The sequence below is a fragment of the Sminthopsis crassicaudata genome, chromosome 5 (genome assembly GCF_048593235.1).
Source record: "Sminthopsis crassicaudata isolate SCR6 chromosome 5, ASM4859323v1, whole genome shotgun sequence".
Lineage (NCBI taxonomy): Eukaryota > Metazoa > Chordata > Mammalia > Dasyuromorphia > Dasyuridae > Sminthopsis > Sminthopsis crassicaudata.
In genome coordinates, this window is record NC_133621.1 from 143,346,520 (window position 1) to 143,373,171 (window position 26,652).

Consider the following 26,652-nt stretch of genomic DNA (forward strand, 5'->3'; position numbering starts at 1 on the left):
AGTAGCAGACTCAAAATATTGTGCAGCATGGACATTTGCCAGTAAATTCGTACAGCTTTCTGAACATTCTGGCATTCTCCATTTTTAAAGGATTGTTTAACCAAAGCAGCTCCCCTGATATTCATTCTTCGAAAACAGAAATTAAATAGAATGGAAAGCAATCCCAGCCCCACTCTTAGCCTAATACATTTAACTGCAGTTGCGGAGAAAGTCGCTGAGTAATCAGATCAATTCCGTTAACAAATTCTTGTCAAATGGCCTCTCCAGTTTCCCTGCTGGGAATATTGCTTTACCAGCCACCCAATGTTTCTACATTTGCAGTCCTTTATTATAGCTGTGGTTTGCTCAGCCACTCAAAGGCTCCAGTTTGGGAGACAAAGAGTCAGCATTTCCTGCCCTGATCACCCTTCATTGAATAGCTGGTCTCAGAGGGGAGTTGAGATAAGTCGTGCCCCAGTTTCCTGAAATGTCAGGATCCCCAGAGGAGATCTTAGAATTTGGGCCCTAAACAGCAAACATACTTCTTAGTACTGCAACTGTCTGTTTCCATTTTAAAATAGGATGTCTCAATCCTTTTTTTTTTTTTTTTTTTTTTTTTTTTTTTTTTTAATTTTTCACTTTAATCAGAACGCTGCTTTTGTTTAAAGCTTTTTTTTTTCTTCTCCACGGTAGGGTTGTAAAAATTTGGAAATGTTGTAACAGCCACCTTTCTTGCATAGTTCCCACAAATGAAACCAAAGGAAAATCTTGTGGGCAGGGCCAACTTCCATCTTAGAGTGTGTAAGAGATAAGACAGGAATTCTGAGCCTATTTTTTCTATTCCTCAGAGATTTGAGGAGAATGAATTTCAAAGATTTTAGCAAAAGTATTAATATTAATAGGATTCTATGGTCTGAGATGCTACAAGAAAGTCAACTCAAGAAGAAGAGGAGGCTGTAGAGAAGAAAATTCTGATGTCTTTTTTACAAATGATTGATGTGGAAGAAAAGAAGGTGTAGCACTTATATGGGTGTAACTTCGAGCTAATAAGATTGATTTGTATTCCCTGAGAGGCACTGCCTGGATGCTGGAAAGGGCATGGGTAGGAGGAGGAAAATGAGACAGGATTCAAAATATATTGGGGATTTGGATTTCCTGAAGCGAAGATGGTAGAGGAAGCAATAAATTGCCATAATTTTCCCATAGTCAACTTCAAACAACCATAAAATAGCCCCTCAAAACAAATTCTGAAACAGCAGAACCAGCAAAAAGATGGGGAGAAACAATCTTTTAGCCCAAAATACTTGGAAGATCACCAAGAAAGGTCTGTCTCATTTGGGCAAAAGGGGAATGCAGCCTAGGACAAGAAACATCCCAATAAGGCATCAGCTAGCCCTACCTCAGCAAACTAGGGGGACATCCTGAACCCCAGTGCAAATAGCAACATCAAGACCCCCCCATGTGCCTCAGCAGACTCCAGAAGACAGCCTTCATGTGCCTCAGCATAGCCCAGGGCAAACAAGCAGACAGCCATGTGCTTCATTGTGGCCCTGAAGAAATACAGAAACACACTACTGGCCTTAGCACATCCCAGACAACAGCATTAGGATCCAGATTTAGCACTAGATAAGCTACTAAACCCCTACAGCTTCCAGCAACATCAATTACCTTCCCCCACTCCCTTAGCACAGCACTAGTCATGAGAGTTCCCTGTGGGCTTCAGGGCAACATCAATACAAAAATACAGAAGAAACCTAAGATAATGAGTGCCCCTTCTACTTTGGGAACAGAGTCCATAAAAGAAATGAATAAAGTCCAAAGATGAGCAAAATACAACAACAAAAAAAGAATCTGATCTTAGAAACTTATTATGGTGGCAGGAAAGATCAAACCTAAAACTCAGAAGAGGATAACAATCCTAGAACACTTATGGTCAAAACCTCAAAGAAAAGTGGAAAGTGGTCTCAAGTCCAGGAAAAAAAAACTCATGGAAGAGCTCAAAAGAAGAATCAATCAAGGAAATTCAAAAGAATAAAAAAAATAGAAGAAAATGTAAAACACCTAATTGGAAAAACAACTGACCTGGAAAATAGATCCAGGAGACAGAATGTCAGAATCATTGGAATACCTGAAAATCATAATTAAAAGGAGGACCTGGACAGCACTTTCAAAAAATTATCAAAGAAAACTGCCCTGATATTCTGGAACCAAAGGGCAAAGCAGGCATTGAAAGAATCTACTGATCACTTCAGAAAAGAGATCTCAAAATAAAAACTCCAAAGAGTTTTATATTATATATATTATTATTATTATATATGTAACATTATAGCCAAATTACAGAACTATCAGGTCAAGGAGAAAATACTGCAAGTAGCCAAAACAAACAAACAAACAAAAACAACAACAATAATTCAAATATCAGGAAATCACAGTCAGAGTTACATAGAACTTAGCATCTGTAACATTAAAGGAATGGAGGTCATGGAACATGATATTCCGGAAAGCAAAGGAGCTAGGACTACAACCAAGAATAATCTATTTGGTGAAAATTAAGCATTATACTTCAAGGAAAAAATGGCTAATCAACAAAATAGAAGGATTTCAAGTTTTCATGAGGCCCATGTTCAGGGAACAAAAAAATTTTATCTCCAATATCAAGACCCAAGAGAAAACTAAAAAGAAGAAAAGGAAAAAGAAATTTAAGGGATTCAATGGAGCTGAATGATTTACATCCCTATATGGGATGATGAAACTTGTAATTCTTAAAAATTGTATCACTAATAGTATAGCTAAAAGGGATCTACATAGATGGTATAGAAGATGAATTTGAGGGAATGACATGAAAAATAACTAAGGGATTACAAAAAGGAAAGATGTAGAAGGAAGGGAAAGGTAGAATGGGATATAAAGAGGTGCAAAAAAAGTATTAAGAAGAGGGGGAAATGGAAGAGTGAGAAATGAGCATTGCTTAAACATTTTTTTTTTTGGCTGAAACAACTGGGGTTAAGTGATTTGCCCAGGGTCACACAGCTAGAAAGTATTAAGTGTCGGAGGCCAAATTTGAACTCAGGTCCTCCTGACTTCAGGGCCAGTGCTCTATTTACTGCACCATCTAGTTGCCCATTGAACATTATTTTCAACAGCATTGGATCAAAGAGGGAGTAATATACACAATGAGTTGAATACAGAAATTTATCTTACTTAATAGTGAAATTAGGAGGGGAAGAGATAAAGTAAAGGGATTGGGGTGGGACACAGAAGGGAAGGCAGATTGGGAGAGGTGGTAGACAGAAGCAAAATACTGGTGAAGAGGGAAAAGGTGAAAAGAATGCAAACAGGAGGAAAAATATGGAGGAAAATACAAAGTTAGTTGTTATAACTTATGAATGTGAATGGGATGAACTCTCCCATAAAATGGAAGCAGAGAGCAAAGTGGATCAAAAACTAGAATCCTACAATATGTTATTTACAAGAAATATTTGAAGCAAAAACATACAGAATAAAAGTAAAGGGCTGGAGCACAATCTATTGTGCTTCAGCTGAAGCAAAAAAAAAAGCAGGCATAGCAATTCTGATCTCAAACAAAGCAAAAATAGACCTAATTAAAAGAGTTAGGAAAGAAACTAGATCTTGCTAAAACATGTTATAGACAATGAAGTAATATCAGTACTAAACCTATTTGCACCAAATGGTAGACCATCCAAATTCATAAAGGAGAAGTTAAGTGAGTTACAGGTTTATGACCAAACAAGAGATAAAAACATATTATGAAATATAAAATAGATAATTTTGATAATTAAATTAAAAGACTTTTGCACAAATAAAACTAATGCAACCAAGTTTAGAAGGAAGGCAGAAAGCTGGGAAATAAACTTTACAGCAAGTGTCTCTGATAAAAACTTCATTTCTCAAATAGAGAACTGATTTTATAAGAATACAAACCATTTCCCAATTCATAAGTTTCCCGATAAAGAAATCAGAGCTATTTCTGGGAATATGAAAAAAATACTCTAAATCACTATTAGATAAATGCAAATTAAAAGAACTCTGAAGTACCACCTTATACCTATCAGATTGACTAATATGACAAAAAAGGAAAATGATAATGTTGGAGACAATGTGGGAAAATTGAAACACTAATGCATTGTTGGGGGAGCTGTGAACTGAGCCAACTATTCTGGAAAGCAATTTGAAACTAAGCCTAAAAAAGCAACCAAAATGTGCATATCCTTTGATCTAGCAATACCATTCCTAAGTCTTTATCACAAAGAGATCATAAAAGGGAGGAAAGGACTTACATGTGTCAAAATATTTATAGCAGCTCTTTTCATGATGGCAAAATATTGGAAATTGAGGAGATAGCCATCAGTTGGGGAATAGCTGAATAAGCCATGGCACATGAATGTAATGGAATACTATTTTGCAATAAGAAATAATGAACAGGCAGATTTCAGAAAAACTTGGAAACATTTGTATGAACTGATGCAAAGTGAAATGAGTAGAATCAAGAAAATTATACACAGTATCAACAACATTATATGATCTACTGTGAATGCTTCAGCTCTTCTCAGCAACACAGGGATCCAAGAAAAGTACAAAAGATTCACAAAGGAAAATGCTATCCACATGCAGTTAGAGAACTGATAGACTTTGAATGTAGATTGAAACATACTTTTTTCATTTACTTTTTTGTGTTTTTTTCCTCTGTTTCCTTTTTCACAACTGTGACTAATATGGAAATATACATATAACCTATATAAAATTGTTTACTATTTTATGAAGAAGGAAGGGAAGGAAAGGAGGCAGAGAGAAATTTAGAATTCATAAATCTTACAAAAATGAATGCCAAAAATTGTCTTGACATGTAGTTGTGAGAAAATAAAATACTATTTTAGTATACATACATACTTATGTATCTATACACATACATATATTTTGGGGATATGTATAAATCAGAAAACAGATAATCTGCATGTGTACCACTTTGATAACTGAATATTGATTACTCTATTTGCTAATTTCCTTCCTTCTTCCTCCAACCTTTACTTTCTCCTCCTTTTTTTTTTTTTTTTTTTTTTTGGCAAAGATCAAGAAAATAACTATTTTTTTTCCATAATTCCCCCCTCTCATTGCATTCCCTTTTTCCTTTTTTTCCCCCCCTCTATTTCCTTTTTTTTTTTTTTTTTGAAATAACAGTTCTGGCTGCCAGGAGAGACTCCTCAGAGACTTTGAAGACATGAATTGGTTTCACAGCTGGAGACAGAGTGATTTACTGCAGCAATTCCTCAAAGTGTTTTTTCTTCAGCTATGATTGGATCCCTCCATTGAAGAATGAATGCCTTTTGCAGAAGGTAAAATGTGTTTTGTCCTCCCTTGAAGACAAAGGATTAAAGTTAGAGAAACAATTGCTTGGTGAACTGGATGGACTGGTAGGGGAGGTAAGGAGAGAGAGAAAAAGGTATTCACTTTTCCCTTCTTAGCCAACTGGTTGATTTGTTTGTTAGTTTTTATGTCTCCTTCCTTTCTCCCTCCCACTTCTCTTGAGTTGACTGTGAACTATGAGAGGTCCTTCTTCCTTTTGTCAAAGACATTTAATTCAAAAACTGAAATTCAGAGAAAAAAGAAAATCAAAATGTCAAGAACAGTTTTCAATCTTTTTTATAAAGTCATAAAGGTGGAAGAGACCTAGTTCGATTACCTACCTCATTTTACAGATGAGAAAATGGGTCCAAAGAGATTCGCTTGGGTCACATGGCTAGTAAGTGACCAAACTAGAACTCGATCTCCTGACTTCTGACCTGCTAGAGAAGTTTGTTAATTAATCTAGAACTTGAAAGGACCTTTCTTTTTTTTTTTTTTTTTCATTTGTATCTCTAATACTTAGCATAGCATAAGGCTTGGAGGCAATTGCAATTAAGTGACTTGCCCAGGATCACACAGTTAGTAAATATCTGAGACTAATTTTGAATTCGGATCCTCCTGACTCCAGGTGCTCTATCCACTGTATCACTTAGCTGCCCCAATAATGTCCGTCAGTGAACATCAATTAATGCTATTTGCCAGACACTATATTAGGTGCTGGGAATACAAAGAAAGAAGTGCCTTTAAAGGGCTTTTGTTCTATCTGGCAAAACAAGATACATCTTTGTGTATACACACAAATTCAAAGGAGATAAAAGTTGATTTTGTAGGCAGGACACTAGAGATTAGTGGGATTAGGAAAAGGTTCATTTAAGATAAGAATCTTAGACAGGTATTTATTAAATGTGTGGGTCCAGCACTGTGCTACTTGCAAACTGAGCTGATCTTTGAATAAGGGATTCTACAAGGAGGTAAGGAGATGGGGATGGAGGACAATGTAAAGGCACTATAGTAGTGGAGATGCAAGTTGTGAAGGGCTTTGAAGCCAGGCAGAAGAGCTTATATTTAATCATAGAAATAACAGACAGTGGGGCAGCAAAGTAGTACAATGGATAGGGTATCCTTCCTGAAATCAGCAGGACTTGAGTTCAAATGTGACCTCAGACATTTAACACTTCCTAGCTGTGTGACCCTGGGCAAGTCACTTAACCCCAATTGCCTCCAAAAGAAACAAATCCAATAAGTATTAGGGAACTATTGGAATCTTTTGAGCTGTCAGCCAGTAGAGTCTTTATTACGTATGGACCCAGCACTGTGCTAAGCAGCAGAGAAACAAACAAACAAACAAAAAAAAACAAAAACAGTTCTTGCCCTCAAGGAACATGCATTGTAGGGCAGGAGACATGTAAATAACAAGATAGATGAAAGACATATACAGAGTATTTGAAAGGCAATAAAAGAAGGGACAGCACTAGAAGCTGAGAGGGCAGGGAAAGTTCTTTTGCAAAAGGCAAGATTTGAGCTCTCTTCTTTTTAAAGTATAATTTATTTTATTTTTAACATATGGAATTAAACAAGTATTTCCCTAACCTGCTATTATAAAAAATGAAATTGAAAATCTATTTTGTATAACTTTTTATTCCTTAAATCTATAATAAAGTTATCACATAAATTTCTACCCTATCCTAGTCTTGAAGGAAGCCAGCACAATCAAGAAGCAAAGGTAAGGGGACAGAGCCTTTGAGGAATGAAAGACATGGTCAGTGTAAAAAGATAGAAAGGAAAGGCAGAGGAAATATGTCAAGTGGCTTGATTATAAAATATATGGACAGGAAAGAGGTATAAAAAGACTGGAAAAGCAAGGTGGGACCAGGATGAATTGGAGAGGGGAGAGACCAGACAAGAAGACCAATCAGGAATCTATGGAAAGAGTCTAAGTGAGAGGTCATACATCCAAAACTAGAGACACCTCTTGACCCCAGAGTCAGTGCTCTTTCTACTTGTACCAAGGTGGTGATGGTGTGAATGAAATGAAGAGGATGGACATAAGTGAATGTGTGTGTGTATGTGTGTGTGTAAATGATGATGTGGAGATAGAATGACAAAGACTTGGCAAGGGATAGGATAGAAACAGATGGGAAAAGTAAGAAAGGGATGAGCCTGAGGTTCTTAACTTGGATGGCTTGAAGGAAGGTGGTAACAGCTACAGAAATAGGGATGTTGGGAAGAGAAAGGAAGAAAATGAATTGCTTTAATATGTTCAGTTTACAATATCTAAAAGTTATCCAGTTTAAAATGTCTGCTGGACAATTGGTGATCCAGAATAAGCTGAGAAGAAATTATGGCTGGATATGTGAAAATCATCTGTGTATAGATGGTGACTATACCTGAACTCAAAATTGCTAAAGTCACCAAGAGAGAGAATAGAGCTAAGAGAAGAAAGCTCAGGACAGAGCTTGGAGTATACCTACAGTTGTGGAGGGAGGATAGGAAGATACAGCACAGGAAACTGAGGAGTCATCAGAGAGGCATGATAACCACAAGAGAACAAAAATGAAATGAGAAAGTTTCCAGGAGAGAAAGGAGATGGAGAGATGAAGAGAGAGCAGTCTACCATGTCAAATGGAGTAGAGAATTCAATTACTATAATGACTTAGAAAAGGCCATCAAGTTTGGTCCTTAAGAGGTCAGTGAACCTTGGAGTGAGCCATCTCAGTTAGGTGATTAAGTCAGAAGTCAAATTTCAAAGTTGTGAGAAATGAGTGAAATGAGGGGAAGTGGAGGCACAAATACAACTTCTAGGTTTGACTAAAAAAGGAAGGAACTATATAGTTTGAAAGCTAGGGGAATGGAAGGGTCCAGAGGAGTTTTTTCTTTAAGAATGGGGAAAACCTAAGAATATTTGTGGATTGCTGACAAGGAACAAGTATATGGGAAGAGATTGAAGGTTAGGAGTGGGAGATCTTCCAGAAGGAGATGGGAACGGTCTTGATCACATGATCAAGAGTACAAATTAGTGGAGTTGGTCTTGGTGAGAAGGATGGCCTCTTCTACAGAAGCTGGAGTGTTAGAAAACAGAATGTGTGAATAATCTCAAGGAATTTGAGAATCTAGAGCAGGGAAAACAAAATTTGTTATGTCTTTTGATGTATTCTTAAGGCAATGTTCCACTGACCATAGTTATATTCTGAGCAACCCTTTGTTCTTTAGCCTACTTGCCTTTTAACTGATTAAGTCAGCTGTACTGAGCTTCTCAAAGTGGATGATTTATTCCTATTTGCCCGGATTGTGTGTTAATATTTCAGAAGTGTTCATCTTAGACCCTGAGGAATAAACACTCAACCACAAACACTTATTTAACAGCTACTATACTACACCCAGAGAGATGAGTGTGGGAACTGAGTGTGGATTACAACACAATATTCTCACTTTTTTTATTGTTGTTCGTTTGCATTTTGTTTTCTCACTCATTTTCCTTCATTTTTTATCTTATTTTTCTTGTGCAGCAAAAGAATTGTATAAATGTTTACATATATTGAATTTAACATATATTTTAACATGATAGCATATATTGGATGCTTGCCATCTAGGGGAGAGGTTGGGGGAAAGAAGGGGAAAATTTAGAACACAAGGCTATATACTAGGGTCAATGATGAAAAATTAACCGGGCATATGTTTTGAAAATAAAAAGCTTTAATAATAATAATTATAAAACACCTACTATGGGATGGGAAGCCTGGTGTAATGGAGAGAGGGGTGACCTGGAATCCAGGAAAATCTCATTTAGATCCACCTCTGACTCACAATAGCTGGGTGACCCGAGTTACTTCACAAGGCTCTAAGTGACTTTCTAAGATTTCAATAGAAGATGCTGGTACACATTAACAAATGGAGTTTCCTCACTTGGCAGGAGTTCCCTACATCTTTGAAAATCCAAATCTAGCCCTTATAAACACAGTACTATGCTATTTACTGGAAAGATAACAAATTCTGGCTGAGACAGTCCCTGATACCATGTATCTTACAGTCTAAGGGGCAGATAAAATATGAATATGATAATTGTTATAAATGATGTTACATGATAAATGCATTGGAAAGAAGATGATAATGTCATAGATCAACTAGAATACTAAGGTCTAGAGAGATGGAGTTATTAACAAGTAGTAGAATCCAGGTTCTATGACTCCAAATCCAGGTTGTTGGGGTTTTTTTTTCCCTACTTATAGGGTTTCTTAAACTTTTCCCACTCACAATCCCTTTTCCCCCTGAGAAATTTTTATGTAAATCAGGATATATATGTATGTAAAATAGGCATACAAATCAAACATGTACTGATAATAAATCATAATTTCATGACATCCACATTCAGTTACAAGCAAACCACAGTTTAAGAAGCTGGTCTCCACTGCACATTACTGCTCCCTGAGTGAAGACTTAAGGGAGCCACCTAGGCAGATTGAAGAATAGTTCAGAAATGCTGCTGGCAGAAGAGGAAAAGACTTAGGGTATTTTTCAATTCCCTTCTCAGGCAAATAAAAGCGTTGGGCTAAATGTTCTCAGAGGTTCCCATTTAGTCCTAACACTGTGTGATTTCTTTGTCACTGGACTAGCATCTTTTGTTTTTCCTAGTAGTCATACGAATAATCCTACTCTAAAATGGAAATAGAATTTGCTTTTCCATTGAAATCAGAAAGCCACAGCTTCTTGGAAAATTCAGTTTTTCACACCTCACATTTTCATCCATGGCCAATTCAACAATCAGACAAAATTATTGCCAGTGTTGAGAAAACTACAGCCAAACAACTCCATGCCTATATTTTATTTGATTCACTTTTACAAGTTTCATAAAATTTTGATCCCCAGGGTAGGAACTAGAGGGAAGCTACTGGTCAGAACATGTTCCAAAGCTTGATACAAATGCTCTTACTTTGGGGCTGATCCCAATAATCAGCCCATGATGCTGGGCCAAATTGGGTGCGGGATTGATGGTAAACTGCATAGTATATTTCCTTCTCCCTCCTTTCCCCCTCCATTTTATAGTGACAAAAAAGTCAGAAATTAATATCTGGGCATGTGTGGAAAGGGAGTGTCTAAAGAACACAGATAGAAGGAGGGAAAAGGTAGGAAAACCAGTTTGCTCTAGGGTTTAAAGGCTGATTATATGCATATATGAGGTTTTAAAAAATCTGATCTTTATATGTTTTGTTTTCATATCACATTTAATTCTAAAAATGTCCCTCCCCCTCCCACATGAAGGAAGTCCTCCTCTTTTTGCATTCAAAACACTTAGCACAGTGCCTAGAATATGATAGGCATTTAATACATGTTTATCAATTGATAATTAAAAAAGGAAATAATAATAATAACAATAACACCAACTTGTGCCAGACATCGTACTAAGCACTTGATTAATATTTTTTTCATTAGATCCTCAGAACAACCTGAGAAATCCATGCTATTTTAATCCTCGTGTTACAGATAAGGAAATTGAGGCAGAGAAATTAGTGTGACTTGTCCCAGGGTCACAAAGCTAATCTGAGATCAGTTTTGAATCCAGAGCTTCCTGACTCCAGACTGGGCATTCAATCCACTGCACTAGCTAGCTGAAAAAGGTTTGCATCAGCTAAGTATTGAGAGAATATTCACACCCATAGTCCCCTCCCCAACTCTGCAAAGAGGGGAGAGAGGTGTAATTTTTCAACTCTTTTGGGGATCAAAACTTGATTATTTGCATGTATGGTTTTGGCAAGGGATAAAACTTTGGATGTTTGATCAAAGGATATGAACAATCAGTTCTCTGAAGTAGAATGGTAAATAAACTATTAACAATGAGATGAAAGAACACTCCAAATCATTAATAATTGGAAAGAAACAAGTGGAAGAAACCCAGAAATTTCACTGAATGCCCAGCAAATTGGCAAAGACGACAAAAGATTAGAATAGTAAATGTTGGAGAGATCAACACCATCTTTATTTTAATAAGGCCACTTACCATGAGGGGCTTATTCTCAGGATCAATTGCCTCCATCTGGTAAATGGGTCCAGGACTTGTTCCTTCCAAAATATAGAGCTCTACAGCTACATAGGAGTTCAAAGTATAACATTTAAAGATATAAAGCTAATATGTTATTCTGATGCACATAAAAAATACAACTAAGAAACCAAAGTTTCCCAGGCATAGCCTAAATTATCAAACCCAAGGAATCAGTATGTAATTAGAAAGATGTAGTATAGAAGACTGATTTAGTGAGCTGGATCTTGAGTCTGGAGGACCCAGGTTAAACTTCCTTTGCCATGTGACTGAACAAGTTGCTTAATTTCTGTACATGTCAGAGAACTCTACTAAACTGCAGAAAGGTTACAATCTGAATCCCTCAGTTGACAGAGTTCCCAAACTAACAAAATATTGACATTTGAAAAAAATACTCTATTTACAGGGCACACGCAAACAAATTATAGGGAATCCTATATGCTGGCTTAGGTTTTTCAGAGCTGGTGTATTAAATTCTCTTTTTCTCTGTCTAACAGCAGAGACTGAGGGAAAGTACAAGTCACTAAAAGATCATCTTTAAAAGCTTTTTTAGCATAAGGCTTTACTGTCTCCAAAAATCATGTTTTAAAATGTAAAAATACCCTTAGGAATTCTTACACTTTAAATGATTTTTCAGCTAATTTGTGATTTTTTTTTAACATTGTAAGAAGAATTAACTAAGAACCTCTCATGTCTGGCATAGGAAAGGGGCTCTTGGAAAAGGGAAAAGGTTAATTTTGAGAGGAAAGATGGGATGTCTAAAGAATACTTCATAATTAAACCTGACTGCTATACTCTGTCCACTGCTTCTTTGGGTAGGTCAGTTGTTTGTTTGTTTTTTTAACCATACAAAAACAAAGAAAGGGGAGAGGGACTGATAGTTGGAGAAAGATGGTTAATCTTTCATTTTTCTGGCTGTCCAGCAGCTGCCTTCTCTGCTGAAAACATCTGCTTGTTTAATCATTTTTATCCATCTCCCAAAAGCCCAGCATTATTCTCTGTTCTACAGCAGACACACCATATCTTACTTCCTTTTGCCAAGTTGTCTAGAAACAGAGGAGGCTCATTAACATCTTTTAACTGGACAGTCAAGAGTCCCAGGTCCATTGCACCAGCTTCATCTTTAACATAAACTTGCAACTGAAACCTATTTGGCACTGTTTCAAAATCAAGTGGAGGTTTCCCAGTGGTGACTACCTGAAAAGCAAAACAAAAGTTTTTAGTGGGACTGTGAAAAAAAAAAGGGGGGGGGAAGTTTAGAAATAGAAGTTTTGAAATGTGATCTGTTTTAAGGAGTCAATAATGAATGGTTTGGGAATGATCTTTTCCTTGAATGTCAAAGGGCCCATTTTTAACTAGTATCATCCATTTCAAAGATCCCTAATTCAAAGAACATTAGTGTTTGAATAGAATGAACACAATGGCACACAGTGAAGGAAACTCTGGGGGAGCTCTTAGGGCATGGTTAGTAAGTAGATAGAGTCAGCTCCACAGTTAAGATCTGGACTCATGTGTCACACAGATGTGTGATCCTGGGTAAATCACTCACCCCTCTCTTTAGAAGCAGTTAAGTGACCCAAGAATAACAATACACTGGGCCTGCAGTCTGGAAGACCTAAGTGAAAATGTTACCTCAGAAATGTACGAGCCTGCATAAATCACTTAATTTCTATTTGGCTCAGTTTCCTCAACTATAAAATGGAGATAATAATAGCACCTACCTCCCAGAGTGATTGTGAGGATCACATGAGATATCAATGAGGTGTTTCAAAAGGTGCCGTTACATAACAAGAGCTTAATAAATGCTTATTTCTCCCCCACTCTCTTTATCCCCAACAATTCTTAAGATTAAAGTTGCAGAGTAGATGCTAGCCTGGACCAGAAGAGGGACTTTCTTCTTGGGATTTCCCCATATCAATGAAATCATAGGTCTGATTCCTCTTTCTCCCCCCAAAAATAACATCATAGAGTCATAGAGTAAGTGCCACCGTGAATAGCTAAAGGTTGTAAATTCAAAGACTGCAGAAAAGTCATTTATTTTCCATGAAATTATCTTAATTTTCTTGTCTGTAAAACTAAAATGAATATAAAATTGCATTGGAGGGAAGATTGTTTTGGGAAATGGCACAATACTTTCAACCATCTAAAGATATTCCTTCATAGCAGGTGACAATTAACACCAGCATTCTATTAGTTTGAGTTCAATATTTGCACAAAATGAGTCATTCACAAGTTGTTGTACAATTAACAAAGGCATGTTTACTTTGCATTAACACAGTTAGGATAAGCACTAGAGTTCCAATGGGACTTAGCATCCTCAGATGTAATACCCCAATTTCCACATAGAAATGTGCCTGGTTTTCAGGATGGCTTATGGTCAGCATTTTTTAAAAATACAGACAAATGTCATATTGTTATCATTATTGAATATTTGTAAGAAGTGACGCAGAAATACAAAAGAAATAAGAACGAGGGTTCTTCTCCTTGAGAAGCTTATACTCTCTTTGGGGAGGAAAAATATACCTATGTGAAATCAATAAAGAATCACATAGCCAGGAGCTAGATTGTCAGTGTAGTATAAACTTGTTCAGTCATCCAGTCATGTATGTGACTTTTTGTGGACCACATGTACTATTTTTTTCCATGGAGTTTTCTTGGCAAAGATACTAGAGTGATTTGCCATTTTCTTCTCATCTGGAATACTTTTTAATATTTTGGTCAGAGCTGTCCACTATGGCCTGTCCATCTTGTGTAAAGAATACAGCAGAGTTCATAGTTTCGTTGAGTTTTGCAAGCCCTTTTGTCACAAAAAAGGCAGTGATCCAGGGCAGGGCTTTTTTTAGGCAAATGGGTTAAAAGTAATAATATATCTAATGAGTGTTTAAATCCAGGTCTTCCCATCTCAAATGCCAGTATCTAACCACTTCATCACCTAGCTGCCTCTAGCTGCTAATGTTGTAGACTAAAGAACTAAACATTCAAAGACTAAAAAGTTCACTGTAAGCTGGGGTCAGTCTGTCAAGATTTCATAGAAGAAGTGAAGTTTGACGCTGGCTTTGAAGGAAGTGTAATATCCTTAAGATTTGGCTAAAAGGAGTGAAGTACTGTGAAAGAAGAGAAGGAAGGTGAAAGTAAGAGCCAAGGCACAGTGGTGGAGATGAGCATGAATGGAGTATTGGGGAGGAAGGACTAATTGGACTGAAGTATTGAACTGAAAAAAAATTGGGACCTCATTTATTCTTTGAAGGAAGAGGCTTTCAATTGTCCAATTGTCGCAGATGTAGGGTGACCTGAGCAAAACCATAGTAAGTAATAGGAGATGGCAGAAGAGAACTAGGAACCCATGAATAGTCCAATTTGGATAGTGCACTGATTTCATTAGAAGGGGAAACAGAATGTCATAAAGCAGATTGTAGAAGGCTTTGAATACTAAGCTAATAAATATATACTTAATTCAGCAGATAATGAAGAATCACTGAAGGGCAAGAGAGTGATGTGATTAGGATAACACATTAGGAAAAGTGTTCTAGTATTGGGATGAAAGATGAATTGGAATGGATAGAGATGGAAAGAAGCCAATAGATTCTTAGGATTCAAAACAACCTCTGAGATTATGTAGTCCAAACCATACCTAATTAAGAATTTCCTTTCCAGCATTCTTAACAAGTAGTTATCAAGCTTGAAGCTCTCCAGTGAAAAGCAGCTCATTCCCTTCTTAGATAGCTCTAATTGTGAAGAGTTTTTTTTTTTCTCTCATGTTAGGCCAAAAAACTACCTCCCACTGTTCCTAATTCTACACTCTGGCACTAAGCAAAACAAATCTAATCTTTCTTCTATGTGGCAGTCTTGCAAGACAGGTGTCCTGATTTTTTTTTCCTAATGTGATTAAGCCAGTGAGCTTAAGGTAAATGCTTGCTATGTGCCAGGCACTGTGCTAAAGGTTGGGAATGCAGATATAAGCAGAAAGAAAGCCAGTCCCTACCCTCAAGAAGCTTACATTCTAATTGAGGAATGAAATACATAAGAAGGAGTTGGAAAGAAATTGAGAGGAAACGGTACAGAGCCATGGTGGAAAAAATCTAGGGTCATAAGTGCAGCTGGAAGAGGATGAAGACATGACTGGCTTTGGTGTTTTCCTTAAAATAAGAGATTTTAGGAAGAACCAGCAAATCAGAGGAAGGGAACCAAGAGTGGAGAGTTCTTCCATCAGGAGAAGTTACTTAGGCCAGACCATCTATCACCATTTTTCATCCAATGTTCCTATGACATTTTTCCTAGTGTCCCCACTCTCAGGGTCTCCTGCCAGTATACTCATTCCAATTTTGTCAGTGTTCCTAAATTGTTTCTCCTTCCCCTACAGAATTGAATGTAGTACTACAGCTATAAACCATGGAGCAGAGGGTTTACCTCTCTTGTTCTGGAGAGCTTTGATGAGTGCAGTCTAACATCATGTTAGCTGTTAATTATCACCTGATATGCTTTGTTTATTTCCAGTGGTCTTCAAAATAGGTTTTTAATAGGGGGCCAGTTCACTGTCCCTCAGACTGTTGGAGGGCCAGACTATAGTAAAAACAAAAACTCACACTCTGTCTCTGCCCCTCAGCCCATTTGCCATAACCCAGCAGGCTGCATAAATGTCCTCAGCGGCTGCATCTGGCCTGCTGGCCGTAGTTTGAGAACCCCTGCTTTAAACTTTCAAACCACTAAAATCAAATGATTTTTCTCCTCTACATGAACTGTTGACTATCTCCCCTAGGCTGGATTTTTGTGATTGGTAGGTTTTTAGACATATATACTTAAGTCACTTTTGCCCAAGGCCACACAGCCTAAGAAAATGTCTGAGGCAAGTTTTGAACATAGACCTTCCTGACTCCAAGTCCAGCATTATATCCACTAAGCTATCTAGCTTCATCTAAGCCAATTTGGTCCATGGCTCTAACCTTGTGATTCTGTCAGGATCCCTGCTGCAATAGAAAGGAGAGAAGGAAGGAAGGAAGGAAAGAAGGAAGGAAGGAAGGAAGGAAGGAAGGAAGGAAGGAAGGAAGGAAGGAAGGAAGGAAGGAAGGAAGGAAGGAAGGAAGGAAGGAAGGAAGGAAGGAAGGAAGGAAGGAAGGAAGGAAGGGAGGGGGGAGGAGAGGGAGAGGAAGGAGGGAAGAGGGAGGGAAATTAAGGAGAAATATGGGGAAGGAGAAAGGGGGAAAGAAAGGAACAAAGAGAAAAGAAATGGAAGGGGTAGGGAGGAAGGAAAGGAGGGATAAAGGAAGAAATAGGGAAGAAAGGGGAAAGGACAAGTTTTGTAGCAATGATGGATTCGGGTTGTTTGATGTGTTGTTTGAGGTTTCAAATGGACATTTACATGGTAACTTTCTGCAGGCTTCAATAATGAAGAGGTTCAGTGTATAGCTCTAGTGAGAACTTCAAGGCAGCTAGGTGGTGCAGTAGATAGAGCACCAGAGTCAGGAAGATTTAAGCTAAAATCCTGCCTCAGACACTTGTTAGGTATTTGACTTTGGACAAATAACTTAGCTCTGTTTACCTCAGTTTCCTCACCTATAAAATAAACTAGAGGAGAAATAGCAAACCATTCTGTTATCATTACCAAGAAAATGCCCAAAAAGGGGTTGCAAAGAATTGGACAAGACTGAAAATGAGTGGACAAAAAGAAAAGCAAGAAAGGGACATAATAAACAACAAAAAATGTCTGCATGATATCTGGAGAAGATGAGGTTGGAGGCAAGATAATAGCAGTCCAGGAAGGAGATGACTAGGAATAATGGCCCTGGGAATTAAGAGGAAGTGATTCTTAGAGATACTACCCAGAAAAACATCAATAGGACTAAATATGGAGGGAGGAAAGGAAAACTCAAATATGATCTCAAGGACTTGTACTTAGAAGACCTGATGAATGAATGGTGGCGCAAGAGGCAGAAAGGCAGAAGCTAAAAAAAAGAGATGATTACAGAAGGAAGGCACATAGGATGGTTTTAGACTTTTGCATTTGAGCTTGTCCTGTACCATGCTAACTAGCCAGAAACTCTACATACCATGACAGGATAGACCTTGGAGATGCAAGCAAGGAACTGGGTGATAGGTGATGCTAGATCCAGCATCAGGAGAGATTATGTGATATATTTAAAAGAACCCTAGATTTGGAACCAGACAAACGGGCGGTAGTCCAAGAAATGTCAGATGCTAATCATGTGACTGTCTTAGAATCTCAATTTCCTCATTTGGAAAATCCAGATGATTTTATTTCAATACTGACCTCAGAGCAATTGTGAAGGAAACACTGTAAATGGCTGGATAAGAATGAGCTATAGCTTAGAATGAGCAAACCTATTATAAGTTTTTGACATCTGTCTCCATGGGAGACATTAGCTGCTCTGGAACTGCATTTTATATTTCAGCTGGAAATTTAAAAAGCAGACTAGTACCCTGGCTTAAGAGGAAATAGCAACTTTGGGACTCACTCAGAAGAGTGGAAAGCTAAATAACTGTAAGCAGATGTGACTGTCCCTCTTAAAAGTGAATGTTTATTATATTTGCTTTATCTATTCTAAGGGAAATTATGCAGCTCCAACTTAGGTGCCTATATTCTTAAAGTTCTTTGATATGGCATTTGATTATTAGTGACACATGCTTTCCATAGAAATAGGTCTTCCTGGGATGAACTGATACCCAGTGAATTAAGTGCCACCACTAGAAAAATGTATATAATAACATCAACATCATAAAGACAAACAACTTTGAAAGACATCAGAATTCTGATCAATGCAATGACCAACCATACATCCGGAGAACTGATAAAACAGGCTATCAACCTCCTCATAGGGAAGAGGACTCAAGAGGCAGAAATGACATATACATTTTTGACATGGTCAGTGAGGGAATTTGTGTTCTTGACTAGATTATACATACATACAAACATAGGTCCATACACACAAACAAGGGATTTCTTATTCAGAGACTGAGGTTTTGAGAGGAAGAAAAATATTAATTTAAAAAATAAAAATTCAAAAATATAGAAAATAAATTCACATTGGAAAAAAAGAACCACACAATTAGGATAAGAGCTGCCAGAGACCTTGAGTGATCATTTGAGCCAGACTTCTGCTTTCAGGAAGATTTAAACTACCCATATCAAATAATTCCACCCCTACTATCCTAACATCTCCCAAGGGAGATGACTTCTTCTATAGCACTTTATGGTTGCACTTTCTTCCAGTCAATGTAAAAGTATTGACATTTCTGTTTTATTGAAAAGGAAGACGAGATTCAGAAACCATCTTGCCAAGGGTCGCATAGTAAGTGATTGGGGTCGGAATCTAATCTAAGACTCCAGATTCAGTGTGGTATAAAAGCATAAGCTCTGACTGAAGTAAGAGAACCTGGGTTCAAATCCTGCCTCTTAACACACATGACTAGGAGCAAGTTATTTAATATCCCTTGGTCTCAGTTTTTTCAATTCTAAAACAAAGGAGTTGAATTCAATAGCTTTTGAGATTCCTGGTTCTCAAATTCTTTCCACTCCATCATGCCAGATGCTATCAGTAATAAGTCATATCTAGCAACAAGGTTAGTCATTGGTCTTCAGAAGGATGGCCATTAGGTAAAAGAGAGACTCCTATCAGATATGTGGTCATAAGAGTTCCAGATGCCACATGTAATATGGCTTCTCCACCAGAGCACTTTTCACCAGACACTCTTAGGGCCACAAACAAAATTCCTAGGCCACCAGGAAAAAAAAACAAAAACAAAAACAAAAACAAAAAAACAAAGCATTGCTTATAGGGATAATAGAAAGGGTTACGACAGAAAAAGACTTTCCTTTATCAACTCTTGTCAACAAATCTTCCTATGTGACAGGAAACGCAAACCAAACCACCTGCAGCTTGATGAGCTGAAGCAGTTGAAAAGACTTACTTCAAAGTTTTTCTTCGATACTCCATTAATGCAGAAGGCTGGGGCCAGAGGACTTGAATTTATTATTAAAGGAAATCCTGAGCTCACAGGTGAGGCTGATGGTGATAAGGTCACATTAAAACTATAGACTTTAGTGCCAGGTGAAGCATTCTCTTGGACAAAGCAGGTTGCTGGAAACTGGTTTAGTTGTAGACAATCTCCCCCTACAAATTGGGAACAAATATAAAATAATAAAGATCATGATTTACTGCTTTAAAGTGTGCAAACAATCTCATTTTAGACTTATACCATTAGTTATTTTCATCCCCATTTTTCAGATGAAGAAACTCAAGGGTTTGGTGACTTGCCAGGGTAACATAGCTAGCCTCAGGGATAGGATTTGGGTCATGGGATCCTAGATTCAGAGCTGAAAGGAGCCTTTTATAGCTGAAGAAGATATGGCTGTGGAATAAATGATTTGCCTGTGGTCACATTATGGAGCTAGAATCACATTTGGACATAAGACTTCCTATCTTGAATCTAATACTCTCTCTAACATCTTAGTCACTATGCCGTGCTGCTTCAGAATACAAGAATTCTGGTAAGAGTCTAGGGCTGTGATCAGATTTTAATTTTTTTTGTCATCTCTTCACATCCCCTGTCTTGAAAGGTAAAAGCTAAGATTTCCGGTGCCCCTAAAATTGTTTATATATTAGGAACTGCTTTTTTACAATTCTGACTTAGGACACTTTCTGGCTATGTGATTTTGAACAAATAATTTAACCTCTCTGGACCTTGCTTTCCTTACCTATGAAATGAGGATGTTCAATGACATGTGATTGCCGAGACCCCTTCCAGTTCTTTTTCCCTTCTTTCCATTCATCCTATATTAAGCCATCAGCAGTAATATAGACACAGTAAAGATGGACACCTATTTGAGGGAAAGAAGCTCTTTTATAAAAGAGCATAGATTGTAGAGTCAGAAGATTGGGTTTAAAACCTGACTGTTTTACATACAATCTGTGTATTTTAAATTTGGGGCAAGTCGTTTTTACTTTTCCTGGGTCTCAGTTTCCTCATCTGTAAAATGAAGGGCTGGAAAAGAGATGTGGAAATGAACTTCCCTCTTTTCCTTATAGAGATGGGGGACTATGAGTGCCGAGTGGTACATATGTCAGACACTATTCTTGCATTTGATTTTGCTCAAGTCTTTTTTTTTTTTTTTTTTTTTTTTTTTTAAGGGAAAGGGAATGCTTTCTGGGAGTGGGTGTTTTCTTTCTTTCTTTCTTTTTTTTTTTGGGGGGTGTTTTCATCAGAAATGATTCTGACATCAGAACAAAAAATAAAAAAATTAAAAATTAAACTTAAGAAATAAAATCAAAACAGGGGTTGAAGTAGATGATCAATAACGTCCTTTCCAGCTTTAAAACCTTGGATTACAACTTCCAGACCTGGTATTTCTGTTTCTTTCAAGGAGTCGATTTCTTTCCTGTTTATGAGCACTTTTGTAGCAAAGAAAGTGCTTTACTTCTTAGGATTATTGGAGAATTAGACCTGTAATTATAGTCAGTCCTTGACTTATTCATGCTTGATTCACATATGTTTCTTACACTGAGAACAGCTGGCACACCCAGGTGGTTGGTTGTAGGAAGTCCTTTTCTTTCATAAGCATGCACTTCTCAGAATTGCCCTCTACTTCTACTGATCTCTATGGTCATTTCCAGTCCCTTAATGATTCCTTTTCTTTTTTCCACAGCTGATCCCCTTGTTGCCTGGAGCCCACCTAGCCCAGCCCTGGATCTCACTTCTCACCTACTTATGAAGTGCAAGGCGAAATCTGCAATGCAAGATGAAACATGGGAAGGAAGGAAAAGGAAGGGAAGGTAGATTTCAGAGGTAGTGCTTCCCTCCCTCTCCTTTAGGGCAGGTTTTAGAAGTAGGATTGCTAATCCCTATTTTATATCCTCATTCTCTCCCTCCCCCCATACACACATAAAACTATTTCTATGCTTCTTCCTCTCTCCCAAGTCAAAGTATTTAATGTAGTCATCAGTTGAAAAAGGAAAAAGAGCCTCAGTTCTACCCAAAATGCAGATGACTTTTAACTTCTGTATTTAGTGAATCTAAAAGTCTATCATTATTGCTTGTGTGGGTCTCATTAAAAAAAAAAAAAAGTCAAAATAGGATTTATATCAGCCTCAGTTAAATTACATTCTATGGTATTATACTTTAGGCATATTATGGGTAAAATGTGTGGGTTAACCCAAAAGAAAATGCATTCCCAATCCTATGTAACTAATTTAACAATGTAGTTTTGAAATGTATCCCATTTATAAGCTGACTTCTGCACATAGAGACCAATAGGTATGTCTGTAGTATTTTGCCTTAATATGTGAGAGGCACTCAGTTGATCTCAACTGTGCTTCCTAAAGTTTAGTGCTATGTAAATCCTAGATGCCCAGGATAAACTGTGTATTTATTGATTAATTGACTGAACCTATTTCTAACAAAATAAGAGCTAAGGAGGAGCTCTATCACTTGCCTCAAATTGTATTTCACATGAGGGGCTGTAGTGTGATGCAATTAGAATAATGAAATATCTGCAGTCACAGGATTTGAATCACTGAGATGAACACTTTTGGTTCTTTTGGTCTCTCTGGACCTCAGTCAACTTATCTGTAAAATGAGGAGGTTGGTATTATCCATCTCTAGATGTATGATTCTAAGGGGGAAACCTTGGCAGAAGGGCCAACAAAGACAAATGCTTTGTTCAAAGATATGGATCTCAGTGTAATTTCAGGTATTGTGGTGCTGTCATTATGATGCTTCTGAAGTCTTTTTGCCCATGTGTAAAGCTACCCTGGATGACATTCAGTTGATCAGTTGGTTCTTGTCCTTCATTCTTGAAGAGGATTAAGATGACATTACCATGTTGGAGTTGTTACGCTGTGTCTGACTGGGGCTGATCAGATCAGATGAGCTTAGAATGTTCTACTACAGATCAGGCACAAGTAATCCATATGAATATTGGGGGCAGAGGATGACATTGAGGAAGGAAAAAAAGGTCTCTGTCATAGTACCCCAAAGGACCAAGAGAAATCCTAATCCTCTCAAAGCAGTTAGGGTATCACTGGGTGTGACAATTCCCCTTTGTAACATGGTCAGTAGCTATTGCCATTCATCCTTTTCATTTTCTAAGAGGACTCAAGATATTATGAGGAGTGTCTTGATTTAGCCATGAATTGAATTTAGGTAAGGCAGGGTTGTGCAAAGTCATCAGCCAAACTTAAAGACCAACAGCTGGCCTACAAATTTAGAATTTGTCTTCTGAGACTCTCCATTGATTAGAATGAGGAAATGTCATGACAATGATGGCAGTTTTGTAGTCTGGGTCCAGAACTACAGCACAATAAGGAAATATGACATGGCTATCATAAAAACCAAACCTCAGGCACAGGAGTCATGAGTCAAATTATCACTTCATTGAAATCTATTGTCACCCTTCCTCATATTTTCTTCCTGACTTGATGTTGACTGCCCTGGCATTAAGACACTGCAGTAAACTCCCTTTCCTTCCCCTTAGTGAATCTTTTGGATTTAATTATCCCATTTTGGTTTGATCTATATGGACATTCTGTTTGATAACTCTGTCTGCTATTTGGACCACTCATTTATCAGGATTAGTTCTTTTGAGACAGATAAGTGGTACAGTGGATGGAGTGTTGAGTCTACAGTCACAAAGATCCGAGTTCAAATCTGGCTTTAGACACTTACTAGTTATGTCACAAGTCAACTAACAGCTCTCTGTCTCAGTTTCCTCAATTGTAAAATGAAGATATTAACCGCACTTATCTTGCAGTGTTGTAAGGAACAAATGAGATAACATTTATAAAGTGCTTAGCATAGTAGTAGGCATGTAGTAGGCAATAAATAAATGCTAATTCCTTCCTCCACCTTGAACTCCATTGATTGCCTTTAATCACCAGCATCTTCCATCATAGAAGGCAGGAGTTTGAGAGGCCAGAATACATGAAAGGATTAGTCCACATATACTCTATATTCATACTCCTATCTTGGGCTCTCCAGTTCCTTGATCAGGGAATGTTAAAAATTGAAATGACCTTATAGATCATGTAGTCAAACTCCTTCCTTTTACAGATGATGAAGCTGTAGCCCAGTCAGGAAGTGAGCTACCCAAAGATACACAGCTAATTAGCACTAGAACATGGGTTAGTACAGAGGTTTCTTGACTCTCAGCTCAGTGTGCATTCACTATACCACCATCTTTCCCTACCAGAGTCTTCTCCCAAACTCTGGTGGTCTGTGGAGAGCAAGAGAGAGACTTTAATGGAATTTGACTTACAAATGCATCTTAATTAAGATTTAAATTAGAAGTACTTGAAGCATACCCTTAAAAAAAAGAAATATATATAAAAGATTTATTATCTACCACTGAACTCACTGAAACATCTCCTCAATTGTGTTTAAGATCTGGATGGATGATGTGTCTATCTTGTTTCCCTTGTTTCAGGGACATTGTGGTAATTTACAAATAGAGATGCTTCACTTAAAACTAGCAAAGTAGAATAAATTAGGCCTTAATGGCCACAACTGTGGAATCATCTTTAAGATTCTCTTCAAAATTTTCTTACCAGGACACTCATTATCCATATACTATAGATATAGAATATAATTTCATAAATATATGATGCTTTCTTTTTCCCCTCCCTGACTGGTGAGTTTACAAAATAAAAATTTTAGCTCTAGTCTCAGATACTAATACAATATTACTCAGAGGAAGAGTTCAAGTACTTGTTAACTCTCTCTGGTATCATCATAATAAACTAAAAATAAGTTTTCAAATATACTTTCTGAGGGAAAATATAATTAAGGAACTACAGTATCTTATATATACAACCTCTACCTAGAGATTTTGTTGCCATGGTGTAGAGTAACTAACACAGAGAAAGAATGTATCCATATATCATCTCTCTAATGTTTAATCTAAAGGTTACCCATTATGCAAGTGTTTAAATTCAATTAAACACTTATTGAGGGTTTATTCTTCAGGGCAGCTAGATGGACCAGTGGATAGAGCATCAGCCCTGAAGTCGAGAAAATCTAAGTTCAAATCTGGTCTCAGAAACTTAATATTTCCTACCTGGGTGACCTGGGGCAAGTCACTTAACCCTAATTGCCTCAAAAAAACAAACAAACAAACAAACAAACAAAACCCCTTATGCTTCACTGGACAGAGAGAGATGGACTATGTCTGACCTAAACTCCAAGAAGCTATAGAATATGTAATGGCCAAACCCAGTAAATTATCTCAGCAGATTGGATAAACCAGTTTGAGATCTCAAACCTGCCAGTGAGTCTCCCTCAAGCTTGTGAAGACTTTTCCCCAGCAGAATGGGTAGATGAAAATAAATTGTTCCAATTGTCATAAAAAATGACTGAAGCAAGACCTGTAAAATACTAAGAGTTTGATCAGACATTGAAGATACCAAGATCATCCATTATAATCTGGGCCATTGCCTCTCATATTGACTTTTGTCCTACCACTGAACTTCAATGATTCAGAAAGAAAAGTGAGTCTGTTGACTATGTGCAAAATTCTGCCTACTTAAATCCAATTCACATCCAAGTCAAGACATTACCAGCAATGTCATTGGCTCTCTTAGTTATTGGTTAATAGTATTTTATTTTTCCAAATATATAAAAAAATAGTTTTCAGCATTCACCTTTGCAAAACCTTGGGTTCCATATTTTTTTTCTCCCTTTCCTCCACCCAAAATAGCATGCAATCCAATATAGGTTAAACATGTGCAATTCTTCTAAATATTTGTCATTATGCACAGGAAAAGTCAGATCAAAGAGGGGGAAAACATGAGAAAGGGAAGAAACAAGCAAAGAACAATCAAAAAGGTATAAAAACTATGCTTTGTTTCATATTCAGTCTCTCTCTCTCTCTCTCTCTCTCTCTCTCTCTCTCTCTCTCTCTCTCTCTCTCTCTAAATATGAACAGCACTTTCCATCACAAGTCTACTAAAATTGCTTTGAATCATTTTATTGTTGAAAAGAGCCAAGTCCATCACAGGTGATTACTTGTTGTTACTTGTCACTGTGTGTTAGGATTATTAAGTGAGAACTCAGGTTTTCTGGACAATTACAAGGTGAGAACTCAGGTTGACTTGATAGAGGGGGCAAGCTCATTGGCTGGGGTGGTTCTTCCCAGAAGCCCTTGCATTATCCCACGCCCATTCTCTGGGAGAATAAAAGAGAGGACTCTCAGAGAAAGAGGAGGACTCTGAATTGCATCAGGCTTGACGGGGCTCTCTGCAGGAAGGGAAGTCACTTCTTTGGACAAGAGTTAACAGCAACTGCCTGGAGACAACGGTTCATTACAGGAAGAAGAATCTGTCGGAGAGATTTGAGTAGAAGACACAGCAGATCTCTTCCCAGAGAGCGATCCAGCAGCTTCTGGAGACGACAGCTCGTTACAACTGTGTACAACGTTCTCTTGGTTCTGCTCACTTCACTTAGCACCAGTTCATGTATGTCTTTTCCAGGCTTTTTTGAAATCAGTCTATTCATCATTTCTTATAGAACAATAATATTCCATTACATTCATATAACTTATTCAGCCATTCCCCAATTGGGCTAAATTGGGCATCCACTCAATTTCCAGTTTTTTGCCACCACAAAAAGGCTGCACATGTGGGTTCTTTTCCCTTTTTTATGATCTCTTTGGGATACAGACCCAGTAAAGAAAGTACTGGATCAAAGGATTTGGATAGTTTTATAGCCCTTTGGGCATAGTTCCAAATTGCTCTCCAGAATGGTTGGATCAGTTCACAACTCCACTAACAATACATTGGTGACTCCGTTTTCCCACATTTCCTCCAACGTTATCATTATCTTTTCCTATCATCCTAGGCAATCTTAAAGATATGAGGTAGTACCTCAGAGTTGTCTTAACTCACATTTTTCTAATCAATAGTGATTTAGAGCATTTTTTTTCAGATAACTAGAAATGGCTAGTTTCCTCCTCTCTAAACCATCCTCCACACATCTGTCAAAGAAATTTTTTTTTAAAGCACTTGTCCAATATTATCATGCTTTCATCAGGAAACTTCAGGGATCCCTTAGTGATTCTAGTATAAAATATTTTATCATAATCTCATCTTTTAAAAATCTCTTATCCTGGCATAAACTTTTAACTTTAGGGTCTGAACTTCTGATTTCATTAATAGAGGGAGTCCACATCAAACTGTGCATACCCTTTGATCCAGGAGTATTTCTACTGAGCTTGTATGCTAAAGAGATCATAAAAGAATGAAAGGAACCCACAGGTGCAAAAAAAATGTTTGTGGCAG

General features: G+C 37.5%; 1 protein-coding gene across 3 annotated transcripts in view; it reads right to left on the minus strand.

Annotated features, from left to right (window-relative positions):
- CDHR3 (cadherin related family member 3) overlaps positions 1–26,652 on the minus strand; it is a 92,678-nt gene that overhangs the window by 63,516 nt on the left and 2,510 nt on the right. Inside the window, exons 2-5 of one of the 3 annotated variants that reach the window (XM_074268375.1) lie at positions 20,082–20,224; positions 19,295–19,497; positions 12,400–12,568; positions 11,333–11,418 (exon numbers count right to left, since the gene is read on the minus strand). In XM_074268375.1, the coding sequence (XP_074124476.1) occupies positions 11,333–11,418; positions 12,400–12,478 (165 nt within the window). In that variant the 5' untranslated portion in view covers positions 12,479–12,568; positions 19,295–19,497; positions 20,082–20,224. The remainder of the gene's footprint in view (positions 1–11,332; positions 11,419–12,399; positions 12,569–19,294; positions 19,498–20,081; positions 20,225–26,652) is intronic. The other 2 variants (XM_074268376.1, XM_074268374.1) reach the window with 2 other exon arrangements.